General features: G+C 35.6%; 2 protein-coding genes across 3 annotated transcripts; one reads left to right on the top strand and one right to left on the bottom strand.

The window, feature by feature from the left end:
- Positions 1-1,925: 1,925 nt before the first annotated feature.
- LOC124537459 (peptide-N(4)-(N-acetyl-beta-glucosaminyl)asparagine amidase) lies at positions 1,926-9,788 on the bottom strand. Of its 2 annotated transcripts, XM_047114314.1 has the most exons (11): positions 9,452-9,788; positions 9,098-9,277; positions 8,263-8,428; positions 7,076-7,254; positions 5,958-6,140; positions 5,248-5,418; positions 4,731-4,891; positions 3,961-4,238; positions 3,092-3,256; positions 2,373-2,538; positions 1,926-2,039 (listed from the first exon to the last, which is right to left on the bottom strand). In XM_047114314.1, exons 1-10 carry the CDS (start codon positions 9,662-9,664, stop codon positions 2,375-2,377), a joined length of 1,860 nt encoding a protein of 619 aa, XP_046970270.1. In that variant the 5' UTR covers positions 9,665-9,788; the 3' UTR covers positions 1,926-2,039; positions 2,373-2,374. The 2 variants fall into 2 exon arrangements, with proteins under 2 accessions (XP_046970270.1, XP_046970269.1); XM_047114313.1 differs by having other exon boundaries at positions 1,926-2,538.
- A 229-nt stretch (positions 9,789-10,017) lies between these two features.
- On the top strand, positions 10,018-19,925 carry LOC124537597 (Bardet-Biedl syndrome 4 protein homolog). Its single transcript, XM_047114475.1, has 9 exons — positions 10,018-10,052; positions 10,154-10,287; positions 14,732-14,844; positions 15,533-15,627; positions 16,381-16,546; positions 16,949-17,225; positions 18,175-18,330; positions 18,830-19,033; positions 19,618-19,925. Exons 1-9 carry the CDS (start codon positions 10,019-10,021, stop codon positions 19,759-19,761), a joined length of 1,323 nt encoding a protein of 440 aa, XP_046970431.1. The 5' UTR covers position 10,018; the 3' UTR covers positions 19,762-19,925.
- Positions 19,926-20,196: the final 271 nt, after the last annotated feature.

The following is a 20,196-nucleotide window of genomic DNA, read 5'->3' as shown; positions in this document are numbered from 1 at the left end:
TTGACGTGAAAAACAAAGTTGATATCAACTCTCTGCCCTCGGAAAAGCTTACAAAAAACTGTTAGAAAATACTCTTGAGTCTGAACTTACTACAATTAAATTAGATAAGAAATAATATAAATATTTTTAATGCTATTATTTATCGCAGTTATAAAACAGGCAGATTGTAAATTACTAGAGATCCAATCCGCTTCAGCTTGATGCATTTATTTATTGGGATTTTTTCTGGATGTCCATAATTGGTAATAAGTACAGTAAAGGTTAAGGATCCCAATTAAAGTTGATTCTTTTATGTCTAGTACATATTTGCCGAAAAATGTCATACTAAAAAATTCTCATTTAAATAGCGCGCGAAAACGGTACTTTAAAAATATGGCGCTGCAATGGGGTCGGTGACGTCACATGCCTATATTTTAACCTGTTGCACATATAGTAGGGCAGCAAGGTTAACAAGCAAGTGACTTCATAATAAGCCCGGCCAATCAAGAGCGTTATGTGTCACGTGACAAACGCTTAAAATAGTAAATTTTTATTTATGGATTTTTGAGCAAATTAAGTATTATTTTCAACTTTTCATAGTAAATAACCATTTCTCACTCATAATATATATTGCTTACAATAATTGATGCTTTATTTTTCGCATTGTCAAATAGCTTATTATACGCTCAGGAATGTGGTACATAGCTCTTTACTCTTTCTATGAGTGAAAAATATTGTAGTTCAAGAGATTATACCTGACATAAAACAAACAAATTATACTTCTACAATATTAGTATAGAAGCATATATGTATAAATAAAATAACAATGAAACGTCAACCAAGCTTTATTGTAATCGAATAATATCACTTATATATATCACTTCATTACTGTGCATCTCGTTAAAGAAACATTACAGAAATTTTACCTTACATTCATATTATATATAAAGGGCATAATTATCATTAAATATCACCAGTCGATATAAGTAGAGATATCCAATGATATTCTAATAAACAGATATGTTATATCCATACAAAACAACAGAAAAAGTGTGCCGCGCCGGGGACCGATCATTTTAGATTATTTTTACATTTCGTTAAAAGTAAAAAGGATAGCTTGATAAAAACAATAAGAAAAAGGGATAACTAGATATTTTAATTACGCAAAACGTATTACTACGTAATTATAATGTATTATAACGTATTAGTACGTAAAACAACTAAAGGCAAACGTCCCAATTAGGACGTTTTCTAGTCTTCTCTTTTTGCGTGTTAATAACATATCTGTTTACTACAACATCATTGAGAGATATCTAACTGTATTACAAAATAGACCGATACAATAAAAATATATGGTGTGTATACATATGTATTTTAAATTAATTTGGAACAATAGAAGAAAAAAAACCATAATAAATAATTTTTATATTAAACTATCAGAATGAAATAACAAGAAAAAAAAGGTTGAAATAAAGAATATTACTTGACATAATCATAATTTGTCAAAAAATTTCAAAACAACCCATGTAACATTAAATGTTTATTTTTACCTTCAAATATTTTTTTAAATTATGAAATAAAACTAGCTGTGACAGGAAAAATTTTTGGTGGAAAAATTAAAACGGATTTCAAGAGTGGGTGTCACAAATAGGAAGTCGGAAGCAAAAATAATAGAGGATATTTTGATGTCTATGCACCAGTGTTGCCAACTTGGAATTTTTTTGAGAAAAAATTAACAAAGGAAAAGTATCAAAAGGCCTAAAATTATGCATGAAAAAAAAAACGTTTACGAAAGAAAGAAAGAAAACTTAAGAATTTTGTTTTTAATTTCAAATTAAATTTAAAAGTATTGAATAGAGTAGCCTTCACTTAGGGGAATTTGACGTGAGTGGGGGGGGGGGGAGGTTCAGTAGGAGTTCGGGCAAAAAGTTAAGAATTTTGTTTCGAATTTCAAATTAAATTTAAACGTATTGAATAGAGTACACTTTACATCTTCACTTAGGGGAATTTGACGTGAGTTGGGGGGGGGGGGTAGTCCTACTGAAGACTTCAGGCATCAGGGCTACTTGGCGACAAGGCGCGCGGCGAGGCGCATGAATAGAGTAGCCTTCACATAGGGGAAATTTGACGTGAGTTGGGGGGGGGGAGGTTCGGTAGGAGTTGGCACCAGTGCTACTTGGCGACAAGGCGCGCGGCGAGGCGCATGAATAGAGTAGCCTTCACATAGGGGAAATTTGACGTGAGTTGGGGGGGGGGAGGTTCGGTAGGAGTTGGCATCAGTGCTACTTGGCGACGAGGCGAGCGGCGAGGCGCATGAATAGAGTAGCCTTCACATAGGGGAAATTTGACGTGAGTTTGGGGGGGGGGGGAGGTTCGGTAGGAGTTGGCATCAGTGCTACTTGGCGACGAGGCGCGCGGCGAGGCGCAGGGCGTCGGCGGCGGCGCCCAGCGGCTGGCGGAACAGTTGCGCGTGCTGCCACGCCGCGCCGCCGCGCCCGCCGCGCATGCGCGCGCACAGCGTCGCGCGCCGGAAGCGCCGCGAGAAGCGCACCGGACTCTCTATTCATTCACAAACTTATATTTGTATTTCGTTTTATGCATTTGCTGTTTGGGTTTGGTACCACAGACCAATTACATTTGATAGTTTTAGAGAGGCCAGCTAGTTTGTGAGTAGCGCGTTTATGTAATGAGAACGACCTGTTTGTTTGAACGCTTTATTGATACTGACTCAATTATAACAATGCTCACATTTATATTTGCTTATGAATGTGTACATACAATGAAATTATGTTAAAGTAATAGGAGCCTTAGGGATCGACCAACGGATGTACCGAGTATACCAGTTCTGATAAAAGACAATTAATGTCATTTGCTTATGACAAATAACAATGAGCACTTTTTGACTGAATTTGTGACTTCGAAGTTGAAAATCGTTATTCAATATAGAAGAAGCTTTGCTATTACTTATTGACTGTCAAAAAAATGCCACAGATTCAGTAAGAAAAACCTTAAGAGAAGGAAGAACTTTTTATGTGACAAATTTCGTTTTTTTTTTTTAAGTATAGTATATGAATAGACTGATTTGTCAAATATTATACGTATTTTAACTCACCTCCAAATTCAGCAGCTATGGGCGTGTCGTTGTCGAACTGTATCGTCCAATCAATCTTGCCGTCCTCGTAGACAGCAGTAGTCAGCTTAATGACGAGCAAATCAAACTCCACGTTTTCTCCCTCAGTCGCTATCTGCCAAGACACTGAGCCGGTGTCTTCTCCTTCTACAAAAACATATCCTTGATATTTACGGTACCAACGCATGTCATAAAAATTATTATAACATTTTTTTAATATCTAGACTCGTATATCCCCTTAAACATAAGGGGAAGATCTATAAGATCAAGATCAGACCTGCTGTCCTATATGGAACTGAGTGTTGGTCTACAAAAGGGATGACTGAAAGACAATTGCATGTTGCGGAGATGAGAATGCTGAGAGGAATGTGTGGTGTTACGCGAATGGATAGAGTAAGGAATGAGTATATAAGAGGAAGTTTGAAAGTGACACCGATAGCCGAGAAGTTATGTGGAAGGCGGCTATCATAGTATGGGCATGTAATGTAGTAATGAGGAACATATTGTGAGAAAAGCCGTGAAAAAAGCATGGATTTGGACGGATATAGAGGTAGAGGACGACCAAGAAAACGATGGATGGATTGTGTGAAAGACGATATGGTTAGAAAGAATGTTACGTGTGAGATGACGTCTGACAGAGAAGTATGGAAGGAGAAGACATGCTGCACCGACCCCAAAATAAAATTGAGAAACGGGCAGGAGGATGATATATGACTCGTATATCAAGTATCTCTTAATCTATACTAATAATATAAATTCGAAAGTAACTTTGTCTGTCGGTTTGTCTGTTGCTTTTTCTACGAGCACTAAACAGATGGCCAGTTTTTATATTATTTGGACAATAGGCTAACCTTCTCTCGCCAAATATGCTTGTTTCCAATCCTTTTCGACCTTTCTGAACACATTCTTGCACTGAAACACTCCAGCCGCCCAGGTTTTAAGCGGTTCCAGTTCTATGCCGTTGCTAGTTATCCGGTATATGTCTGGGCTGGTGCTGTACTGGACCGTGTGTTCACCCGGCACCTCAAATTCGAAAACGTGACCGGATACCGTTCCGGTCTCCCCACGAGCCGTTCTCCATTCTTTAGATCCGGATATGCGACCGTGTGATTCGTAGTCTGTAGGTTTTCTGTAAATTAACATTTTAAGTTTTTAATTTGCACATTGTAGGTACAAACAATATCTACTTATGCTACGGAAGAGTAACAATCAATATAGAATTCAATTCGAAAGAAAACCTTTAGCAAAGGCCCGATTTATCTAATAGTGACGTCATGGTGGCGTAATATTTATTGGCGGAGTTATAGAGGAAGTTGAAAATATGAATGTCAAAATCGATATTTTTTATATAGTGCATGTCGAATTATCGTAAAATTCGAATTTCTCAAAACTTTCAGTAGATCGGTGAGATAAAGTCATTGATCGCTTTTAGGCCGCCCTTGCCTTCAATTTTCTGTAATGAACCATTTTATATGTACTGTTATATTATATGATATTGAGTGCAATAAAGTTTTTATCTATCTATCTATTGATCAGATATCATTTAGATTTGTATCCATAGAATTCACATCCGTAAGACACAAGTCCGCAGAGGTCACATCCATGCGACAGTCATAGTTACCTCTCGCGCATGAGGTCGACGAGCTCGCGCAGCGTGCGCGCCGCCAGGTAGGCGCGGCGCGGCGCCGACAGCTGCGCGTGGCGCCGCGCGCGGAGCGCCAGCAGCGCCGCCACCAGCGCCGCCTCGCCCCCCGCGCCCCCCGCCGCGCGCCGCCGCAGCACCTGCCGCGACCCGCCCGTACAGTATGGGAACGTAACGTATACACTACGATGACGTCACTCGAGCCGTACTTGACCGTCATTATAATATACACGATCACAAACTAATGCAGTAGTGCGGCAAGTTCGTGCATAACGCAAACTTTGGGCACGTTTATTAGACACTTTGAGCTATCTAGTCTACTCCATACATTTGAGGGATTATATCTATATAATTGCATATGTCTGTCATTGAACTTAAAAAGAAGTACGGAGATTTACTTTTTGACATGTCTCATATTTATATTTTTAGTAAATTGGTATTTCAGCTTCGATCTAGAGACGCCTTGGACATGAAATTGAAACTTTTTTTTAAATACCTCTTTGTGATCGGAAGTGTACCGCCACGTGACATCCTGCAGATCGTCCCTGGAGAAGGCGAAGACGTAGGTCAGCTTCTTGCCCCAGCCGTGCGAGTACATGAGCGGCGTGTTGAGGACACCCTCGCACGGGTCCACGTGGAGCCAGCAGTTTGATTCGTAGTCGAAAACCTGAGGTCATTATATCTTGCTAGCATATTTGTTTTATTATGATCATATTTTATTGTTTTTAAGAGCTGAGATGGCCCAGTGGTTAGAACGCGTGCATCTTAACCGATGATTGCGGTTTCAAACCCAGGCAAGCACCACTATATATATGTGCTTAATTGTGTTTATAATTCATCTCGTGCTCGGCGGTGAAGGAAAACATCGTGAGGAAACCTGCATGTGTCTAATTTCATCGAAATTCTGTCACATGTGCATTCCAGCGCGGTGGAATATGATCCAAACCTTCTCCTCAAAGGGAGAGGAGGCCTTTGGCCCAACAGTGGGAATTTACAGGCTGTTTAAAAAAAATAGGAAAATGTGTCAGTTCATAATTTTAGCAAACGGCAATAGATAAACTGGTTTCGATTAACTTAACCATCCAAATTGATATAGTCTCAGTGATGGACCTAGGTGGGGGGGGGGGATGCTGGTTATACGACTTGGGCCTAGGTGGTGGGGGGGGATGCTGGTTATAAGACTTGAGTAGGGTAGAGTAGACTCACCTCGCACCAGACGTGGTCGGTGGTGTCGTAGACGTAGCGCGTGTCGTAGCCGAGCGCGCGGCACAGCAGCGCGAAGCAGTTGGCCCACTCGCCGCAGCGGCCGCGGCGCGTGCGCAGCAGCGTGCGCGGCGAGTTGTAGCGCGCGAACTGCGCGCCCGCGCCGCACGACGCGCACGAATACACCTGGAACAGATGCCTTTATGTCTATAGCCGATACGTATGCACATATTTGAAGATATTTCATAATTTCTAAACATTATAGCTGATATAGTCCAGTGGTTAGAACGCGTGCATCTTAATTTCTAAACATTATAGTTGATATAGTCCAGTGGTTATGCACTAGAAGTAAGGATAAACTTATAACGCCAAGTTTCCGACTCCGCAAAGTCAATGGATCCTTCTTGGGGCAAGGTATCCGTTTCTATAATAAAATTCCGCAGAAATTTTTAACTTTGCCGTTTAGTAAATTCAAATCGTTTGTTAAAAATACATTGGTAGAAAAAGCATACTATTCGATACAAGATTTTGTAGATGATAAAAAAGCGTGGAGTTAATACCTGTTGACTTCCAAGCAGGATACATTAATTGAAATAATTGTATTTAATTAACATGACGTTGTATTTTTTAAATGTTAAAAAAGAGTAACTACTGAGTTTCTTGCCGGTTCTTCTCGGTAGAATCTACTTTCCGAACCGGTGGTAGCTTCACTTAATTGTAAAATGACGATTCAAAAGTGCTTATAAAAGCCTACTTGAATAAAGTTTATTTTGATTTTGATTTTGATTTTTGGTTAGAATAGAATAGAATTTCGGGTTCAAACCCAGTCAAGCACCACTATATATATGCGCTTAATTTGTGTTTATAGTTTATCTTTTGCTCGGTGATGAAGAATTTTATCGTAACGAAACCTGCATTGGTCTAATTTCATCAAAACTCTACCACACGTTCTTTCCACCAATCCGCATTGGAACAGTGTGGTGGAATATGTTCCAAACCCATAGTGGGAGAGGAGGCCTTAGCCCAGCAGTGGCAAATTTACAGGCTGTTACTGTTACTATAAATATCAGAATTCGTAAAATTATAATATGAAATTACATGAAACGTTTCGCTTCACTCACCTCAACTCTGCACGTTTCCGTTTCTGTTTGCATGGATATTGTCTTCACAAACTGTGTATCGCCGCCGCAGCCGTCGCACGGAGGTTTATCGACCCATGTGAAAAACTTGTGCTTGAACCAACCCAACAACTCCATCAGCAGAGCTATGTCGAACGACATGTCTTGACCTTTAAGTTCACCTGTTGCGAGACAAGACCACAAATAACAATAAGAGTCAACAAGACTTTGTAACTTAACATTATAAAGTATGAACTTTTTTTTTAAACATGACCTCCTTTGAAGGGTAAGGTAGCCTATGTGTATCAAATGAGACATATATATCGACAAACCCGGTAACAAGAACAATTCATAAATATACATCCTTCTTGCACATCATATATTTCTTTCTCACACTTCATATATTTATTTCAGCCATCTTTATACCAGGGATGTTGTGAATATGAATAGCGGTAGTTTCAATTAATGTTTTTTTTTTAAATGACTATTCAATGGTTGTTAAAAGCTGTATATACATATGTAAATAAACAATGTCAGATACCAATACAAATGTATTTTGGATTATTTGATTGTTTTGGTTAGTTTCAGTTACAGATATGACAATATATCGAAATTGTGAAAGAATTACACCTATTAAAAATTACATTATGTTACAAGAGTAACCTTAGCCTTCAATACGGTGTTATGACATTTGATTCTATATCATAATTTATATCACATTATTATTGCATATTATTAATATAGCAGAAGCTATTGAATTTACTTTATTATTTTATAAAACTGTAATTAATATTATTTTATATGGCATAGCATTTAATACTGGCATGTAACACTATTTCTTATTTGAAATATGATTGAGCTGTCATTATAAAACAATGGGACGATAGTGGGTCATTCTAACAAAAGATAGAGACAGTGAAGCATCATTGTAAAACTATAATATAATTTTGGCCATCCTGAACTACTGAAACAACAATTACATGAATTTGACTTTATTCTATCTGATATAAATGTACATTTGCTAACTCAGGATATCTTCACAAATACAACACTGCACTAATCATAAGTTTGACATAAAGTAGTAAATAGAAATCTGGTCTGTCCATTATGTAAGTATCAAGATGTATGGCAAAAAAGAGATATATGGACAAAGTCAAGTCAGTATAGATATAAGTGTATATTATACAAACCTGTCTTGATTTTCCTCTGTTGTTCCCTCATCCTATCTAGGGCCATTAATTGTAATGTTACCAATGGGATATGTTCCCTTGCTGTCTGTTGCAGTTCTTCATCTTCGTATTTTATCATATCATTAAAGAGAGTTTGAATCTTTAGTAATAATTGATTGTCTGTTTCCTGTACATAAACAAATCATTTACTATTTCGTCTAAAAAAATTGATGTTGATATAATCTGAGATTAGAATACTTTGTGTTTCAGTTTGAGTGGAATTGCCTCAGATCTCTTAAAAATATTACAGAGATTCACAGAAAACTACTTTATGCATAAGTTACAGCATACTTACTTCTATTAAACACTTCTATAATTAGAATATATAATAGGATAATGGTATTTAAATAACAATTCATACTATAGTGATAGATTAAAATATACTTACTTAGATTTAGTATAATAAATATAATATTTCATCTTAACTAAGATTATGAATGTAACAATTAGTATATTTGAAACATTACTACTTATTTTTTAAAGTACTTTGAGTTACATCACTCTCTCACTCAATAACATTCGTTCTATATCAATTTTTTAACCATTTGTTCATTCAATATAAAAAAAAATCTATCTAATCAGTAATTAAAAGTTAAAAGATATATATTCCATATATTCAATAAAAAATTAAAAAAAAAGAATTCTATTTTTTTGTTGCCATAGCCATATTTCACTTGAGTTTCTTTATTATATAATTCCTTTGTATAATAAATAATCTATATATAATGAGTGTGTGATAAATTTTTATGTCTATTTTCAAATAAAATTAATAATATAAAACATTATTATTACATACCAGTACATTGGCTGGTGTCAATTGTACTTTTTTTCTGTGCGGCAAATAGCTTGGATGTCCAGCTGTTCTGCTACTTTTAAAAGGTCCATAGCAGAAACTTATTTTTCTTTCTAATGCCGCCTGAGCAACTCTCAGCTTATTTAATGTTTGTTCTTTAGGAAATGTGAATTCATTTTGCCCCTGAAATTAAACATTCAGCCTAATTACTCAGTCGGTATTTATTACTAACATTAAATTAACTTAGTCATCATTCAAATAACAAAGTACTCGTACTAGATAAGGATATTTAATAAAAAATTCAATAAATATATTTTTCCCTGAGATCCACGCAAACAAATATATTGTACCACTTACTGTTTGAAATCCAATGTATTTAAGGTAATCACTGAAAGCTTCACAATTTAACAATTTTTTGAGTGTATCACTTTTAATCGTTCTTATTTCATTTTCGTGAGGATTATCTAAAATATAGTTGATAAGTTGCAAGAGTTCTTGGAGTACTTCATTGAACTTATTGGTGTCTTTAATATTTTGTTCGACTAGGGCTAAACGCGCCATATCCTCCATTTTCAGGTTTATATTGTTTTATTGCGATGGAATGTTTAGTAAGGGAAATATTTATTTATTACTGCATTATTGACTAAGTCATTTGGTAGGTACCGAATACTTGTCAATTTTGTAGTGTCATCTAATTTTCCGTTTAGAAACGTTCTGTCTACTTGATTGTTAAATAAAACATTTTCTTTTAACATTTTAAAAATAAACATTAAATTGATTTGTAACAAAAAAATTACTTAAAATATATAAATACGTAACTACTTTAAATTTAAATCTTTCGAAAAGTTTGTGAATACTGTTTATATATTGCCATGGTAATGAAAATGTAAACAAAAATTTAAATTAGGAAGATTTCCCTACAAAATGCAAAAACATTCCACTTCAATAGCGAATGATGGTTCGTAATTGTTTCATTTTTGTGAATTTTGTTTAAAAAAAGAATATCACTGACTATACATTTATGGTTTTGAATCATAAATATTTTTAATATACTTTCAGATTTCATACGAGGTTCACGAAACTGGCTTCTGCATACACGCTATGTACGTGGTGAACATGCGAAATGTATGGAATTAGCAGAAGACTTGCAAAAACAGACGAATAATACACACAGATTCGCATATTATATAAAGGTAGCGAAATTAAAAAAAAAGGAATTTCCCGGGAAAAATATTTTATAATCATGTTCAAAATCTTTAATAGATTTTATTTCAATAAAATTCAAAAGCTTCCAATTTCAATCCAATGAGCTTATACAATGATATTACATAAAAATACTATGATCAATAGATCTGTTTTATGTACGCTCAGACAAGAGCTAAATTAATTAAAAAAAAATAGTTTATTTTATTTTTACCTAAATTATACCATTAGACAAGAAACTAGATGTATATATTATTGTTCACTAAATAAATAAAATAAATTATTTACAGTAATACAGATATGTTAAGTGTTAAAAATGTTAGATTAAAAATATAGGTACTGGCCTATGATTTCACATCGGTCTACCACATAGTATATGCATACGCTGTTTTAGTATAAGCATTATACATTTCATTAAACTAGTCGATTTATTAGCCACATTGCCGTTTACGTTGTAGGGTTATTCTTTGAAATTAATTTATTTAAACAATATTTTTGTTTTTTCATTAAAAAGTTATGTAATCTATTTTTAACAAAGTAGATGCAATCTATGCATACTAAATGAAGTTCCAATCAGAAAGGCACCTGATAATGTTCAGTATTAAATGAAAAACTGATAAATTTCAAAATATTTGTATTGAGAACAATGACTCCACACGCCAATAATGACGACAGCTGGGATTATAATGACGCAATGTTGCACAAAATGATTTAAAGGCTTTAAAAATACGGTAGTAGACAAGAATTTGTTACTAAATCAATTATTTACCGAATTATAAAACAACCAATTATATTTTAATAGAAAGATAAACAAAACAGCAATTTAATAATGCAAATGGGATACTTTTGTCGCACTTGACGTCCAATTCAGCAAGAGCGACAAGCACATAATTTTTAGTAATAAAAAATCACAGACAATCATAATTCAAATATTTAAGTATTCAATAAAACCTTCCAAATGCAAGATATACACACAATTACAAAGCAACAGTCATAATCGGGATGATTTAATCATCCCGATTATGACTGAGTGCATTTTTTGCTCGTAGACTTACATTTTTTGATTTTTTAAATTAATATCGTTGGGATCAACATATAAACCTGATTTTACTGACGTGCAATCTTGTTAGTGACATCAATAAGAATATCGGATAAAACAGTGATTTTATTTTGAAGTGCAAATGGAAATTTACTCTTAGTATTTTTCAAAGGAACTACAGAAGCATCAATATTAGTATTCTGATTCACAGATAAGTTATTTATAAAACCCAGATGTTTGCCATGGGAGCAAATTTCACCAACGTCACATAAGAAACAACTCATATTTCTCATAGTGATTCTAGGGTTAAATTTATCCCATAAGACTTGGTGCACGGCAAGAGTACCTCTAAATGGTTTCAATGATTCAGGAATTAACTTTTCCCTCTGAATGATATCCTCTTCTGAAACACTTTTAATTGTAATATTTTCTAATCTCGATTCCATAAGTTCGTAAAACTGATCAAAATTTCCAACATCTGTACCAAAATGAACCGTCTGATCAGCTAATCTTTTAAGTGTGGCACCTACGCCGTCTGGAGCACCCTTGCCGTGGCCAGCTTCAGAATAGTTCCACGTTATTTTGGTTATGTTGGAGTGTTGTGACGATAACTGACTGATTATATAAAACATATACTTGTTACGATATTGCGACGATGGAGAGTCGGATAAGAAATGAATAGTATCAACGAATTGATTAAGTTCTATAACTTTGTCGAGCACAGGTAACAAATGTGCCCAAATTGATGCAGCGTCATGTCGAAGACATGGACTAAGGGTACACATTGATGTGGGAGTAACTTGACCAGTTATAAAACTATGGGTATATATTACAACGGTGTGAAGCGATACTTGTTGTCGACTCCCTCCAAAGTGAAAAGATTAAACTTCTTTAGCATATTTTAAATTATAATTTTCAGAAAAATCGACGTGTATGATTGCTTCATGAATATTTAAATTAGTCTTAAGTGATTTTATCGCTTTATATTGGTTAATAATTTTGTAGATATGGTTAAAGTACTTTGGTAGTTCTTCTTCTAATTTGGAAGTAGCTTCTAAAGGTTTCAATTCGATTTTTTGTTTTACTGTTAAAACTTGTATTTTGGCACCATCTTTTTGTTTAACTCTCTGCCATTGAAAAAATATTAAATTATGTTCATTATTAAATGGTTTGTAAGCAATGTGACGTGTTGCACAAGATTGGCACATTCTTTGCAAGCATTCTGTGTTGTTTGTATCACAACACAGTGTGGTTAATATATCTTGCGGTTTTTTTTCATCAATTATAGATGCCTTATTCAAAGCACTCACCAACAGTTCCATATTTATATGAGTAATACACATGCATGTATCTCGGTTAGCCGGTTTGGGGTGCAATACCCAAAAAGGTCGGTTTTTGCAGAAAAATGAATAATGGATTCTATTTTTGGTATCATTTATGAATATTTTGTATAAATCAATTAATGGAGCTGTCAGATATCGCTTTTGCATTCTTTTTTTATTCCTTGAAATAAATTCTTTTTTTCCTGCAGCAATGGTGCTATTTGCGTCGTCACAATAAAATGATATGATTGCATTTTTTATTTCAGATAAGCTCTTTTTACGGTATGTGCTCTTGGATGAAAAATTTCGTTCTTTAGGTGGCTTGCTGTTTATTATTTTATTTCGGTCTTCATCTGGTAAATTTTGTATGAACTCGAGTTTATTCCGTAGATTAGTTATAGTTTTTCGTTGTGATTCATTCTTCTTTTTTAATGATTTAATTATAGATATCAATACCTTCCTTTTTTTAAATTCCGTATATCTAATTTTTCTGACTGTACGTTTGACGACTTGGCATTCACAATCGTGTTGCAAAGGATCCCCCTCATTAAGACTATTATCAGCATCGTTAAGCAAATTCGGAACCGCGACTGCATTAACTTGGATTGTCTCTATTGTCGCATCTTTATACAAATTTTCTTTTTGTCTGTCACGATAGTTTTTTGAATTTTTTTTCCATCTTCTTCTTTGTTCTCTCTGAGATCTGGGAGTTCGATCTTTGATCTGAAGAATCTTCTTTTCTTCCTTTGTTTTAAGATATTGTTTCCTTCTTTTTTCTTTTTCAACCGCTAGGAGCTCCGGATCATTTTTAATTTCCTGATAGCGTCTTCTTTTACACAAACGTTGGCTTTCTAATCGTTGTTCTTTGGTTTGTGGCATTTTTTGCTGCAATAAAAATATATATTTTGTTTTAAAGTTATAAAGCATGCCCAAATTTTAGTACAGCAATAAATGTCATTTGTTTATAAATAATTTAATGCCACTATTGTGAAATCAAGATTTATCAAAATTTAACTTAATTTAAGACAGAGGTCATTTGCGAATGACCTAATAACGTGAATATAATAATGAAAACGTTATATTCTAAAAGCAAAAAAATAAGGGACCATAGAGGTAATCTTAATTTTTATCCTCAATGTAATATAGCTTTTACTTCCTTAATTAATGAAAACATAAAATTTGCACAAAACTTGGAATCATTCTTGGTAACAAGTCGTCATTAAAGAAAAGGCAAACATCATTGTATGAAACTTACCGTCATTGGTCTCAACAACAAGTTGACCACAATGACGTATCGCAGAATGACCAAATTAGAAGAAAACTTGTACAGACTTGTCTGTGAGCATAATACCAACGAAATAATTACATTAGTTGAAGCTGTTTACAACTTGCTTTTATTGTATTATTAAACAAATATATTTAATGTGCACATTAAAGTATTTAAGATTCGGATACAAATGACATTTTTTATGACAAAATGCAAATAACCATCAAAATGTACTTACAGTTTTTGAAAGCGTACGTGTTCTCTTACCGAAATATTGTCGTCGACTGAGGACTCTCCCCGCGCACCCGGTAGGGTATATTAGCGTTGCATTAGGAATTAAGTTGTTCACTCAAAATAATAATCAATGTTACCGCGACAAATGTCTTTCTTTTTGTGACAAAAATTAAATGTTTTGTTTACGATAATTTTTGCCATACTGGGAAATATTTTTCAATCTAAATATAAGATAATGTATTAAACTTAACCTCAGTAACATAATTACAATTATTAAGTAAACATAGATTTTTTAATAACAAATTTTACATCTAGAGACGGCAATCGGAACTTGAGCATAATGACGTTGAGAGCTCATTTTTAAACTTTGTATAACAAAATATATTCATTTGTTTTTTATTTACTTAGTAACGTATATAATAATCCTAAATATAAATAAAAAAGGCTATCAATGGTATCCTAATTCTTTTTTTTGTTAAAATATTTCGTCGGAAAGCATTTTTCCTAGCTTTTGAAGAACAACCCTGTAGCTTCGATATATATTTTTTAATTTTTCGCTGTCATTTGACCAGGGCGCAGTTTTAGCAGACGCAGGGCGTCTTCAAGAGGCAGTGGACAAATTCCACAGCTGTATTCGCTTACAGCCGCAGGATCCAGAACCTTTAAAGCAAGTAGCTAAGTGCTTGTAAGTGGTATTCTTATATTTTATATAAAAGTAAACTTTAATTTAAAAAAGTAACTTTTATGGTAGTTGAATTTTGATCAGGATAATTATATTTTCGCATTTCGCAAAGTGTGTCGTGATATTATCTATGGACTTGTATTTAAACTCTCTACTGTTTCATATTTATTAAAATTAATACTACATTTAAACTAAATTACAATTTATATGCAGCTTTAAAGTAATTGTTTACTGTCGCTTGACCGTTGGCGCAGTAATGGTGTCGGTGACGTCACTTGCCTGTATTGTAATCAGTGATACATATAATCCACATACAGTGGCAAACGAGGTTAACAAGCAAGTAACGTCATCATAAACCCGACCAATGCTTCTGCATTTTATGTCACGTGACAAACGTTTACGTTACGTTACGTACGTTTAAAAATGCCTTTTAATTTATGGATTTTTGAATAAGTTAATTACTATTTTCAACTTTCGTTAATACAAAACCATTTTTAAACTGATAATATATACTGATTGCAATCTATACTTTATTTTTCGCATTGTCAAATAGGCTAATAAATTATCCTATTTAATTATATTTTTGATGCGCATTTTGATGTAGAAAATTTTCATTGCAACATTTAAAGGCTCATTTTTATAAATGAGTCGTTATTCAAAATATGATCATAAAAAGGACACTTTGTTTCAGATACCGGCAAGGTCGCTTTCAATTGGCACTAGAGGCTTATTTAGAAGCGGATAAACTATCTAAGCAGCCAGATCCAGAAATTTATTGTGCCTTAGGTAGTTTGTTTTATAAATTGTAATCATATTCCACGGTTCACAATATTTCGACAGATTATAATCTGCCCCGTCAGATTGTATTCTAACGAATTTTGTAATCTTACGGTGACATATGCTTAAGTGTTTGTGATTTACGTGTAATAATGTTTTTTTTTATGGAATAGGTTGGCGGAAGAGCGTATGGGCCACTTGATGGTAAGTGGTCACCATCACCCATAGACAACCACGCTGTAAGAAATATCAACTATTCTTTACATCGTCAATGTGCCACCAACCTTGGGAACTAAGATGTTATGTCCCTTGTGCCTGTAGTTACACTGGCTCACTCACCCTTCAAACCGGAACACAACAATACTGAGTACTGTATATGTAGTTTATAATTATGTATATATTTTGATATATAATATATATTATATTATTATATGTGTATTATTTGGATGTAGTTGTTTGTAGTTTATTATTATACTGTAATATTAGTCTACTTAAATTATAGTTATTATCTCTTAATTCTATTTGCACTTACCCGTTCTCTCGTCTTAAGTTCCTGTCACCAAAGGTTGTCTGTGAGAGATCGCTATAAGCGATAAGACCGCCTTTGCGCACCATTTGTTGTTTTTTGTCTCTCTGTTACCCATTGTCGTGTAATGTGTTGTGCAATAAAGTATTTTAAATAAAATAAAATACTGTTATTTGGGGGTAGAATATCTGCTGAGTGATGATGTTATGAAATTAGTGGTGCTATTTTAACTGCAGCGGAATGTGCGAGCTCCGTGGCGGGTGTGGGCGGCGCGGGCGTGGAGTGGGCGCGGGGGGCGCAGGCTGCGGGCGGGGGGGAGCGCGCCGCGGCTCTGCTAGCGCGGCTGCTGCTGGGAGCCGGCGACGTGCCCGGCGCACTGGCGGCCTATGACCATGCTCTCGCGTAGGATCTATGGCACCATTGCATACAAGATTGCTTGTATCCAGGCTTAGCTAATCCCTTGCGTTAATCTTTCCTTACACAGTTCCTCATTATGTTATTGACTTTCCCCTTTCCTCTTGCCTTATAGCTTACATTCATGACACTTTCTCTAATTTAACATTCTCATCACTCCGTATTTCATGTACCAACTAAGATAATAATAGTGATCGTTTCATACATTGATTCCTTCATCTCTTATAATTGCTCGCTATAAAAACTGTCTCTAGTTATAGCAAACTAACATCAAAACTATTTTCACTTCGGATTTGTAACTTTGACTTTTTCAAGTAATTATGCCTAGTGTTTTTTGGACTGAGAACACAATTTATTTAAACTAGCTTAACTACGGCCATTTGCTCTTAGGAGTCATGCTTGCGGTGCTGATACTTTAGCTGCCGCAGGAGCACTAAGTTTAAGGGCGGGCGACTCTCGTCGAGCCTTTCAACTGCTAGGCGAAGCTCTATCTCAGCAGCCTACGCAGCACGCTGCAGCACTAGCGCTAGCCGCTATGCTGCTGCAACATAAAGACGTAGATGCCGCGCTAGCAAGGCTTAAAGCCGCTTTAAGCGCTCATCCGACATGTGTTGCTGCGCACTCAAACCTAGGTCTCGCGTTGCTTACAAAGAAAAAGTTTGTCGCTGTGAGTAATTAAGTTATTCATGATCCATTTCAAAATTATCGATTATTATAACAGAGTAATTGAAATAACTTATTTGATAGCTTAATAAAAATGCCTAAGAACTAGCACGCACTGGTAACTTTTGTCACGGTGACTGTTTCGTCACTCTTGTCAAGTCCGTGAATATGTACAGATGCAGACACAAATGTCACGTCGTAACGTGCGCGCACCTCCATACATATTCACGGACTCGACAAGAGTGACGAAACAGTCACCGTTACAAAAGTTACGAGTGCGCGCTAGTTCTAAGATTGAATTATAGTAAAAAAAAAATTGACAAATTTTTGTTTCGTTTTTTAATAATAATAATAATAATCATTTATTTCAGACCATATTTATATTTATTTATGTATGACATTTTTTTTTTTTTTTCAAACTAATTTTAAACTATTCTACTGGACTACGTGAAGTCGTATCCAGTGAGCTAATATTGGTGAATCCCAGCGGTCCGACAATGCACGCAAGATGGTGTTGGGACTGTCCCGTACTCGTCGAAGTAAGGTTTTTTTGTCTATCGTCTCTCTGTGCTATGATGACGAACCCCGAAAATAACACGACTAAACGTACGCTGCGCTCGCGCCGCGCTAGTTTCTTAGTTTTACCCAAGACTAGAACAAAACTGGGCAAAAAAATGTTTACATATGAGGGCGCACAGTATTATAATAAATTGCCGTCTACTTTAAAATCTGTAAACTCATTTTATGTATTCAAAACTAAACTATCGGAATATATTATACAAAACTACCCACTTCAAAATTGAATACATTAAATGAGTAAAACAACTCGTTTATGGTAATAATATCTTAAGAACGACATTTAATATTACTTGAATTTGTTGTTTCCATGTAAGTGACTTTGTGTCTTTTTTTGGAAAATAAAGATCTCTAAACCTAAACCTAACCCCTGGCAGGCGCTGACGTGCCTAAGCCGAGCGGCGACCTGCGCGCCGCTGAGCGCTCGGGCGGCCCACAACCTGGGGCTGGCGCTGCTGTGGTGCCGCCGCCCCGCCTCCGCTTTCTGCCGCCTCGCCTGCGCCGCCGCCCTGCGACCCACTCGCCACCACACTGTGAGACTCATTTCTGAATTTCAATCGTTTTATTAAGTCGAAGAATTCCGTGTTGTATTTAAATTGGTTGTAGGTAAAATTTCAGAACCTAACCTAACCTATCAAATTTTTAGGAGACTACATTTCTTGGCTAAAAGCCTTTTAAGCCTTCGTCACTAATGCGTCGATGATCAAACATAATACCTCTTTGAAATAAAACTAGTTTAAACGGATTTGAATCGCGTATATTAATTATTTTTAATATCCCGACGTTTCGAGCACTTTACAGCGTTCGCGGTCGAGGGTAGTCTACCCGTGACTAATTACGTAATATAGGCGATTAAAATCCGTTTAAACTAGTTTTATTTCAATGTGTAATAATCGCGAAAATTTAAGACAACATAATACCCCTTTATCAAGTTTAAGAAGCATATTTGCTATCTTTCCTAGTGGCAAAATTACCAGATTATAATATAAAATGCACAAGTACGAACATCAATATTTCTTGAATTTTTATCAGGTATTGCTCATAGGAATTGCTCTAGAACGATTAGGTGACAGTAGAGCTGATGCAGCTTATAACAGAGCTGTAGCTCTTTCTCCTGAAGACCCGCTGGTCAGGCTCAACCTGGCCGGTAGACACGCTAGAGCTGGGAGATTGGCTGATGCTGTAGAGGAAGCCAGAATTGTTGCCCAATTGCTTGAATACAATCCAGATGCTCAGGTAACGCTGTTCTTGCAGATACTACAAGCAACTAATAGAAAATTAACTGTTCGTAGTTGTTCCACTTTTGGGCTAACTACTTTTTTTTTATAGTACAGGTTGGCGGACGAGCATATGGGCCACCTGATGGTAAGTGGTCACCATCACCCATAGACAATGACGCTGTAATAAATATTAACTATTTATTAATTACACCGTCAATGTGCCACCAACCTTGGGAACTAAGATGTTATGTCCCTCGTGTCTGTAGTTACACTGACTGACTCACCCTTCAAACCGGAACACAACAATACTGAGTACTGTTATTTGGCGGTAGAATAACTGATGAGTGGGTGGTACCTACCCAGACGGGCTTGCACAAAGCCCTACCACCAAGGAAGGAATCTTTAGTCATAATGACAAGATTTGTATCTTACTCTGTTACGGTGTTGCAATGTGGGTTTTTGCGTCCACGTGTGCCAACATTCCATCGAAAACAGTCATGATAACTGGAACATCATGGCTCTATGACATACACCAGAGATTTGTCTCAAATTCTGACACAAAAGAAGATTTAATTGAAGGTATTTCTAATTCAATTTCAGTTATCAAGTCATCTCGCGACTTTACTGAGCCTTCTGCCGAAAATTGAACTTCAGGAGATTGAAATTCCGGCTGGGGAAAGCGAACACAGCACCACAATTGATGGTACGGAAGAAACTAAGGAGTTCCAACCAGATGAAGTTTGAACAGGCATACGAGAACCTTCAAAAAACTTCAGAATTAGTTCTAAGACAGTTTGAATACCTACACTACTCAGTTCAGTTGAAGCAGATGTATAATATTTTCTATTAGGTTTGTCTAATTAAAGAGTACCAATATTATATTGCTATATGATCGTACCGTATTATTTTGTCGAAAAAGAAGATACTTCTCTTAATCTACTTATTAGTCAATAAAGTACAAACATCCAGTTTATTGTTTTATTTTTAAGTAGCGACCCGCCCCAGCTTCGCACGGTTGCAATGCTGATACAAAATATACTGCAGAATGTCTTTAAATGTTCAGAGATTTTTAGTTATTTGAAGCGGAAGGTTTCGTCCTTTATATTTCTTACAACTCTATTCTATATCGTTTGCCCGTTGCTATAGCGACGTCCCTCTTTTCTTTTCTGTTACTACAGT

Source organism: Vanessa cardui, chromosome 18 (genome assembly GCF_905220365.1).
Source record: "Vanessa cardui chromosome 18, ilVanCard2.1, whole genome shotgun sequence".
In the NCBI taxonomy this organism is placed as follows: Eukaryota; Metazoa; Arthropoda; class Insecta; order Lepidoptera; family Nymphalidae; genus Vanessa; species Vanessa cardui.
The sequence above is the reverse complement of the archived record's forward strand: the minus strand, read 5'-3'. Positions and strand labels throughout refer to the sequence as shown.